This window comes from Chrysochloris asiatica, unplaced genomic scaffold (genome assembly GCF_000296735.1).
Source record: "Chrysochloris asiatica unplaced genomic scaffold, ChrAsi1.0 scaffold00145, whole genome shotgun sequence".
Lineage (NCBI taxonomy): Eukaryota > Metazoa > Chordata > Mammalia > Afrosoricida > Chrysochloridae > Chrysochloris > Chrysochloris asiatica.
This window is the reverse complement of record NW_006408663.1, coordinates 6,266,541-6,276,651: the sequence shown is the minus strand read 5'-3', so window position 1 is coordinate 6,276,651 and position 10,111 is coordinate 6,266,541. Positions and strand designations below refer to the sequence as shown.

At 35.1% G+C, this 10,111-nt stretch overlaps 1 protein-coding gene across 2 annotated transcripts in view; it reads left to right on the top strand.

Annotated features, from left to right (window-relative positions):
• The window catches only part of EDIL3 (EGF-like repeats and discoidin I-like domains 3), a 637,932-nt gene that overhangs the window by 342,285 nt on the left and 285,536 nt on the right, over positions 1–10,111 (top strand). For both annotated transcript variants that reach the window (XM_006870603.1, XM_006870604.1), the window contains one exon: positions 4,335–4,516. In XM_006870603.1, coding sequence (XP_006870665.1) covers positions 4,335–4,516 — 182 coding nt within the window. The remainder of the gene's footprint in view (positions 1–4,334; positions 4,517–10,111) is intronic.

Genomic DNA, 10,111 nt, shown 5'->3' with positions numbered 1-10,111 from the left:
CTCCTGCCCAGAGTCACTTAGCTTTACTTGCTTCACTGGGAAACCCATCACTTTTCTCATGCTCTGGCTCTTGTTTCTGCTTCTTCTGCTCCTCTGCCATTCCTCCAGTGTCACAGCTTTCCGTCCTTGGGTTAAGGAGGATTGATGTGCTGGGATTTGGGAGTTCAAAGAACATGTTCCACTCCTGGACCTTTTTTGATAGTAGTGAGATTCCTCTCCCTGCATTTTTAACACAACAGGATGGTAACATTAATCAAGACCCTCATTTAATTTCCAAGCGTTTACACCAGGACTCTGACACATAGTAGGCAGTCAATAAATATGTATTCAATGAATGGAAGATTGGTATAGGGAAGAATGCATGGATAGATTGATGTGTGGATGGATGGATGGATGTGTGAATGGATGGACTGATGCATAGTAAGCGGTCCATAAATTAAGTGGAGTTTGAGTTCGCCTATTCATAATGAGTAAGAAAGACTAGTATAGGCCAATGATAGTATCTGGTTCCTTTTTTTCCAAATACCTTAGGAAGCACAATCTCTATCTTCAATTCTGTGAGCTCACTACCATGGATTATGACCTTCTTTCTTCATATATCTTAATTTATAACATCTCTAGCATATCCTGGAAGTCCTGGTGTGGCACTGTGGATTAATGTGCCAGACTGCAAAGCCATTTGAACTGCAAGGTCGGCAGTTAAAGCTCACCAGCTGCTCCTCGGAAACTCTATACAGGGTTGCTATGGGTTGGAATTGACTCGACAGCACTTAACAACAACAACAGCATATCCTGAGTGCAAATTGTGATATTCAGCATGTTCCCTTCATGTTAATTTTCCTATCCTTTCCCTGAACATGTAGAGTGCCCATCCCTTAAGTACAATAGCAGCAGTAGCAGCAGATCAGAATTAACTTGTAAAGAATTATTGAACTCTCTCAGCTGATACTATTCCACTGTGCTATGAAGCAGAGCATTTGGCTCAAATTCTAGCGTCTTCTTTTACAAGTTTAACTTTTCTCCTCACAAGTTTCCTCATTTATGAAATTGATGTAGTAGCGTGTTTCCCTTGAAGTATTGCTGGTAAGATCTGTGAGAAAATGCATGTGCTTTCCAACTTCAGAGTGCTCCTCTAATATTATTTTATTTTCTCAGTTACTACTTCGCATGTCTATTGTTTATTGATAACAATAGCCATGGTTATCTCTTTTATCTCTCTTTTAGGCATTTTCTGGTTAATTGTTTAAGCTCACTTAATCTTAGGTATATAATCATTTGCATTCTGAATTGCAGTCCCTTCATTAGTTTTTATAACTGTTGAATTTAATAGTACATCAGGGATGTGGATAGCACAGGCAAAAAGGAAATTGGATTTTGGACCTTTTATTATGATGACATCCATTTGATTGTGGTCCAAATGACTAGTGAAGGAAAGCTACTGTTGGGGCAACTTTCTAGTGTGAGATTAAGTATAAGGCTCAAATTACTTATTAGTTTACTGTTTACAAAAAAAAAAAATCCATTCACACATATTAATTGAGCTTTTCCTGTGTACAAGCTACTGTGAGCCTCTAAGGATGCAGCAGTGAAAAGACCCAAAATCTGCTCCAAAGGGCCTAAAAATTAGCAAGGATTACTGTCTCCATTAGGATCCTCTGAATACAACCATGGGGTCCTAGTGTGGTGCTGCTGGGTAAGCACTGGACTGCTAACCACAAGATCATTGGCTCAAACCCACCAGTCAGTCTTGGAAACCCTGAGCTACTATGAGTCAGAAATGACTCAAGGGCATTTAACAACAACAAAGAGAAGCATGCAAGCATGTAGAACTAGACTCATTTTTTAACAATTCAAAGTTACAAGGGTAAAACACTCATTTACATTTTATTACCTCAAAAACCAAAACCAAAGCAATTGGCATTGAATCAATTCCATCCCCTAGCAACCCAGGGTGTGCAGAGCAAAACTACTCCATTGAGCGTGTAAGGCTGTGATAGTTCTGAAGCATAGCCCTTGGCTTTTCTTCCAACACTCTTCTGAATTTGAACCACCTTTTGGTTTGTAATCAAGTACCTCACCTGAATATACAGAGACTCCTTTATTTCCTTGTCTAAAACCCAATTTTATAATTGATGCAAACTTACGAATTAGAAAGTAAACTGATAATTGATAGATAGATGCATGCTTGTCTCATAGCGACCCTGTGTAGGGTTTCTGAGGAGTGACAGTTGGGCTTGAATCTCTAATCTTGCAGTTAACAGTCCAGTGCTTATCCTACAGCCCCACACTAGGACTGCCTCTGGTGGTCTTTTCTGACTGGCAGTATATAGTATATAAATGATTATTGTAAAAATTAATTTGAAAACATACTTGGAATTGAGGATTGGGAAAAAAGTTTTTGTGATACTGACATCACAGCATTAAGCTAACTTCCATGAAAATATTTAGTAAACTGTAAAGTTCTGTCAGTAGGCTAAAAATATATAGGGAGTGTACCAATATATATATATATTTTTTTTTTTTTGAATTTTTGTTGTTTTTCTTTGAATAAATGAATCATTGTATTTGATTGATGAGGACATGATGAAAATTCTGAGCCTTCAGATTAGCCTCATAGCAAAATATGTAAATATATTTCAAAATGTTCTTTTTGGTACTTGACTTACATAATTCAGTAGTTCATAGCCATTATGTTTCTGGTATATTAGCTAATAAGGAGGTTAAGAGTACTTGTGAAACAGGCTTATTTGAGACATCACTTCTTGTCTAAAATTGTTGTAAATTCTGAGAGGATATCCCGTTCACCAAAAGGTCTTGAGAAGCACACTACATTGATCTGTGTTCTTTCTAAGGCTATCATTTAGTTTAATTAATCAAAGCTGGCTTTCTAGCTCTGCCAGTCTACTTACTGGCCCACAACAGATGACCTACAAGTAATGGTTCCTTACTGGCTCCATTTTGTCACCCAAATATTCGTTCAATCAAGGAAAAGTATCCTAGAGACTCTTTTATTGATAATATACTTAATAATCCATAATCCTACATTTGTTTAAAAGGAGCGCTGGTGTTATAGTGGTTACAAGTTGGGCTTCTAGCCTCAAGGTTAGCAGTTCGAAACTACCAGCCATTCAGAGGGAGTAAGATTGCCTCAGAAACCCTATACAGGTTTGCTTTGAGTTGGAACCTATTCCACAACATACAACCACCACCACTACCACCACCACACTTATTATTATCAGACAGAATGTCATCATGAAAGATTCTTAACATTTTTATGAAGCCTGTGAAAATTTTGAAGTTTAAAATAGAAAGCAAAACAATGATCCAAAGTATTAACATTTGGTTTTTCAACAGTAATTTTTTTATGATGTGAAAATCAAAATTATTTACAGAATTAGTAGTAATGCAATTCAGAAAATTAATTGCTTCTTAATCCATTGACTTATAAATTATTAAACAGTTATAATTACATGGTAAATATATTGTCTAGATTTAACTTATCAGATGAATTATTTATTAATTGTCAATTGGGAAAGTTAAATTTTTGCTGAAGTAAGTTCATCTTAAAAATATGATTGAAATGATTACTCACCTGTATATTTAGTCTTTTAAAAAAAAATTTGCAAGTTTTAAAGCCATTGAGGAATGTTAGTACTACGTGCAGAACTACTTATTGTCTTAGTATGAACAGGAAAAAGTTTATGAATTAATGTTTATGGCTTAAACAAACAGTCATATTTGTCTTAATGAAAAAAATATGATTGTGAATAAAATACAACTTCCTCACTTTTTAAAAATGTTATAAGTCAGTTCCAGAATTCTTTCTTTCATAATATCAACCTCAACCTCAGCATAAAAATGTATTGATAAATGCTAGACTTCAATAATATATAAAACCAAAATGTGTTTCCTCTGATGCAATCACTGACCCCCTGTACTTATTTATATACACTAACATTAATAATAAGGAGCTCTGGTAGTGTAGTGGTTACGAATCAGACTGCGAACCTTAAGGTCAGCGGTTCGAAACTACCAGCCGCTCCGCGGGAGAACGATGAGGCTTTCTACTCCCGTAAAGATTTACACCCTCGGAAACCCTGTACAGGGTCGCTATGGGTCGGAACCGACTCGATGGCACTTAACAACAACAACAAACATTTAGTAATACTTGTATACTCCACTTGTATTATCAGAAATTCTGGTAAATTATTATATTTTATATTAAAATAATCTTAGGTGTTATCTAACTCTAATAGCCATAAATCAAATAGCTACATTCACAATATGAATTATTTCCAATACACTCAATATGTCCCCCATTAATTTATTCCTAGAATGCTCAGGCCCATTGGGAATTGAAGGTGGAATCATATCGAATCAACAAATCACAGCTTCATCTACACATCGAGCTCTTTTTGGACTCCAAAAGTGGTATCCCTACTATGCACGTCTTAATAAAAAGGGACTTATCAATGCTTGGACGGCTGCAGAAAATGACAGATGGCCATGGATTCAGGTAATAAATGGGGAAGGGACAAGGGAACAGCCAAGGAATGGTCAGAACCATTTCAAAAAGAAGACAAGTGAGAATCCAGAATGTATATGACTCTTACACAGTTAGAGAGAAAAGGTTGATTGAATTAAAATTTCAGATTGGTTATCAGCTCTGAAACTAATTTTGGAACAGATACAATTCTTTTGGAACCTGTGTTTAAATTGTTTTAAAGTCCTAAATTTCTTGGTGTATGAAGAGAAGTATTTTAAGGTGCATATCAAAGAAACAGGTTTTTGCGTACACCATGTGTCCTATAGGTTGATGTTAACATTTAGCAATGTTTAGTGCTTTGTTGTTGTCATTTAAGGGCCATTAATAGTGTTTCCAAGGAGTTGCAGATGGGTTTGAACTGCTGACCTTCACAGTCCAGTGCTTATCCTATAGTGTCATACGATTTTATGGAAATAAATTTTTTTTTTTTTTTTTTCTGTTTCTAAGAATTGACTCACTTGTGCAATTGTAAAATACATACTGGGCTCTGATAACAATACCTCAGATGTCTTCAGTACCTTTTTTGGGTATTTGAGAGTGTTTAAAGCTATAGTTTTACTTATTCTTATCAGGCAGTTATTTTAAAACAAAAACAAACAAACGAACAAGCAGGAGGAAGCAATAATATAACAAGGCATTAAGTGATTTCTTAAGTATGGCATGGATAGCAGTAATGCCATCATCTTATACATGTTATCATTGAAATACTATTTGAACTCTTAGCTGAAACAAAATATTAAACTAGATATTGAGTATAGAAAAGGTAATAAAAACATGGTTCATTTGAATGTTTATATGTCTAGTATGATAGTCACATTAATAAGTAATTAACAAGTGCTGTAGAACATAAAATCTTAAGGCTGTTTGCCTGTGACCGACTCTAGCCTAGCGTGGTTTCATTCCACCTTGTGCTTAAGTTTAAGTGTTCAGATGCCAATTTTTCTTGGGTATGTCTTGCACTTCTGACATTGCAACTACCAGAGTTAGAAATTGTATATTTAAAGGTTTGAGACCACATCGCACAACCAGCCCTCAAAGAAGCATTCCTGGAGACACACGTTTGCCTAGTTGTGATGTCATATATCGAAAGCCTCAGACTGTAAGCTTTCCTATTTACAATAAATAGTCCTGTACCTGCTTTCTGTAAGGAGCTCTGGTAGTGTAGTGGTTATGAATCAGGCTGCTAACCTTAAGGTCAGCAGTTCGAAACTACCAGCCCCTCTGTGGGAGAAAGATGAGGTTTTCTGCTTCGGTAAAGATTTACAGCCTTGGAAACCATGTGTAGGGTCACTATGAGTCGGCACTGACTCCACCACACTTAACAACAACAACAACAACAACAACAACAACCTGCTTTCTGTAAAACTAGGGTGAATATGTGACCCATGGTTGCTACCATCAGTGTGTGGTCATGGTAAAAGGTCACCACATGGAGATAAAACTTTGTAAAGAAATCATGATGTTTATGATTACACCTAGATGACCTATGTTTATTTTTGTCTTATGTCTGCTTTTAAAACACCCAGTTTATTGTGAATTGAGTGAAGGTTTACAAGAGCAGATCATCTGTTTTACATCAAACAAATAATGTACTTTTTTTCATATCAATGATTGCAATTCCTTTCCACTTCTAAATAACAGTGATCACACTTCCTCATGTGGTTCCTATTTTCATTTCACACTCTTTCCCAACCCCTCTGAACCTTGTCCACATGTAAATGCTGCTCTTTGGAGCTTAAGTTGTTGTTGATCGTTCCATGTGACCATACCTCACTAGTGCTGTTGTCCTCCCATTTTTTCATTTGGTCTATTTGTCCTTTTTTGTTGTTAAGGTATTGTCATTTTCTATAAGTTTTATAAATCAGTCCCTTGTCTGATGTGCCATTGCAAAAATTTTCCCCAGTCTGTGGGCTCACTTTTTACTCTTTTGGTGAAATATTTTCATGTATATAAGTGTCTAATTTTCAGGAGGTCCTAGTCATCTGTTTTGTCTTCTGCTGTTTGTATATTTTTAGTTATGTTTGATAGTGTGTTGATACCATGCATCAGAGACCTTAAGTTTGCTGCTGTTTTTTCATTGGTAATCTTTATAGTTGTAGGTTTTACATTTAGGCTTGTTTATTTATTTTTGCATATGTTATGAGACATGGGTCTTGCTTCATTTTTCTGCAAATGGATTTCCAGTTTTGCCAGCACCATTTATTGAAAAGATGATCTTTTCCCAATTTAATGTGTTTGGGCCCTTTGTCAAAGATTAGTTGATTATATGTGGATGAATTTACTTCTGGGTATTCAATTATGTTCCATTGATCTATGCATCTCATTCTACCAGTCCTAGGCTTTTTTGACCAAAGTGGCTGTGTAGTAGATTTTGAGATCAAACGTACAACTTTATTATTTTTAACAAATGCTTTGCTTATTCAAGGTCTTGAATTTCCATTCCATATAAAGTTAGTAATCAGTTTTTCCATCTCTTTAAAGAATAGCATTAGAATCTAGATTGGAATTGCATTATATCTAAAGATTGCTTTGGGTAATGTTGACATTTTCACAACATTAAGTCTTCCTATCCATGTGCACAGTATATTCTTCTATTTTTGTAAGTCTCTTGATATATTGTTAAATTCTATTGCTTAGGATTTTGTTGGGAATTTTTACATCTATATTCATGAAGGATATTGACCTATCATTTTGTTTTTTATTATAGTCTTTGCCTGTTTGGGGTATGGGGGTTATGCTCACTTTGGGAAATGTTTTTGCAAGTTTTCCGTGCTTTTCTATGTTCTGGAATAGCTTGAATAGAGTTGGTGTCAGTTCCTTTATTAATGTTTGGTAGAATTCATTAGTAAAACCTTCTGTGATTGCACTTTTTGTGTGTGTGTAGTTTTAAAGTGATCTGATAAATTTCTTTTGTTAAAGGTCGGTTCAAGTTTCATACTTCGGTCTATGTTGGTTTAGGTAGGTCATGTTTTTTTCTAAAAGTTTGTTCATTTCCTCTAGAATTTCAAATTTGTTGGAGTACAATTTTTCATAGTATTCTGTGATTATGACTTTCATTTCTGTTGGTTCTGTTGTGAGGTCAACCATACCATTTCTTATTCATGTTTTTTGTATCTTCTCCTTATTGTTTTTTGTTAGATTTGCCAATGGTTTGTTGATTTCATTAAGTCTTTCAAATTACCAACTTTTTCCTTTCTTGATTCTTTCCATTGTTATTCTATTTCCTGTCTCTTTATTTCTGCCCTAATCTTATTTTTTCTTTTCTTCTTGTAGCAATAGGCTTACTTTGCTACTCTTTTTCTGATTATTGGAAATTTGCATACTGTGTTGATTTTGGTTCTTTCTTCTTTTTTGTACATCTGCATTTTTTTTTTTTTTTTGCTATACATTGCTCTTTACACACTGTTTTTGCTGTGTCCCAAGGATTTTGATATTTTCATTCTTGTTTAATCCAAGGATTTTTTTTCCCCACATTTTATTTCTTCTATTATTCTGTAGCTTTTATGCAGGGTGTTTGTCGATTTTCATGTATTTAATTTTCTTTTGCTTGTTCATCCTATTGCTGATTTCTAATTTTATAGCATTGTGATCTGAAAAGATGCTTTCTAGTGTTTCAAAGCTTTTAAATTTCTTAAAGATTACATTGTGGCCTAACATGTGGTCTATTCTGGAGAATGTTCCGTGTGCCCTGGAAAAGAATGTTGTATTGTTGGTTTAAAGGAGCCTTGGTAGAGTAGTAGTTATGACTCGGGATGCTAACCACAAGGTCAGCAGTTCAAAACTACTAGCTGTTCCACAGGAACAAGATGAAGTTTTCTGCTCCGATAAAGACTTACAGCCTCAGAAACCCTATGCAGATAAGGCAGAACTGACTCAGTGGCACACCGCCACTACCATTGTTGGTTTAAGTGCTCCCTATAAGTCTAAGAAGCCATGTTGGTTGGTGTTGTTGTTTAGTTCTTCAGTGTCTTTGTTGAGTTTCTTTCTAGTTATTGTGTCTCTCATTGAAAGTAGGATATTAAAATCTCCTATTATTACTGTATTTTGTTAGAATGCTTTTGTTAGTCAATAATAGTAACTATTATTCTAGAGTTGGCACTTTCTTCAATTTTCTTAGAGTTGGATATATGTATTTCTTCAATTTTCTTAGAGTTGGATATATGTATTTTGAGGTATTTTCATTGTGAGGATAAATATTTATTATGGTTATTTCTTCTTCTTCAATTGACCCTCTAATCATGGAAAAAATATCCTTCTTTATCTCTTCTGTTGGCTTTTGCCGTAAAGTCCTTTTATCAGAAGTTAATATGGCCATTCCTGCCTGTTTCTGATTGCTGTTAGTTCGGCATATTTTTGTGCATCTTTTGATTATTACTCTAGCTTTGTCTTTGTGTGTATGATGTGTCCCTTTTTGACAGACTATTGAAGGATCCTCTTTTCTTATGTGTCCTGTTTCTGTCTCTGGACTGGTTCATTAATCTACTGATGTTCAGTATAATTATTTGTTGTCATTGTTTTAAGAGCCATCGAGTCAGTTCCAAATAATAACCCTGTGTATGGTTTCTATGGATTGATTGGTGAGTTTGAATCACCGACCTTATGGTTCAAACTGATGTTGCAGTCTAGTACATTATCCTGAAGTGATACACCAGGACTCAAAGTAGGTATAAAGAGATTGGAGTCTTGGTATGGCAATGTAGGATAAGCACTGAATGGCAAGATCAGTTTGAACTGCAAGATTAATAGTTCACACTCACCAGCCACTACTTGGAAATCCTATTCAGAGTCAATATGAGTTGAAACCAACTTCATGGCACTGAAAAACAATAACAATTGATAGATTGATGTCATCTTGCTGTTTGCATGTTGTACATGATTTTTTTGTGGTGCTGTTACTGTCTTTGTTCAACATAATTTTCCTTGCTGATTTTATTTTGTTTGTGTGTTTTCTTGTCATTTCATATATTATGGTTATTTTAATGTTTATTAAATTTCTAATGTTTTTCTTTTTCTTGTTTGCTGTGAAAGTATATTAATTTTTCTGTAGTTTATTAATTTTCCCCCAATTTAAAGTCTATTTTTTTCTTGAAATATTCTTGACCATCGTTAGAGTTGTATAATTGTACGTTTCCCTCATTTTTCCTTATAGTTGCATTTTATAAATTGACATCTCTGGTTTGGTGGGCCGTATTTCTAGAGTATGGGACACAAGAGAAAAAAAATCAAACCTTCTCTGCAAGTCACTGGTAGGCCTCTGGACTACAAAGACTTTGTATTTTCTTTAAAGCTATCCATAAAAGTTTAAGATGGCCGAGTTGCATCTAATCATCCAGCACACAGGTCACCCACTTTGTCTCCTCTTTTTTTTTTTTTCTTAAATTTTTTATTGTGAATTATGTGATAGATTACATGGGAGAAAATTAGTTTTATATTCATTCTATCTTATATCTCATTGCTATGGTTACAATCCCCTCCATGCCATCCTTCCACAGTACCCCCCAGGTCTTCAGCACATAGTTGCTCTCTCTCTCTGGATCTAAAGTCTCCAGCTGCTCCATTGCTCCA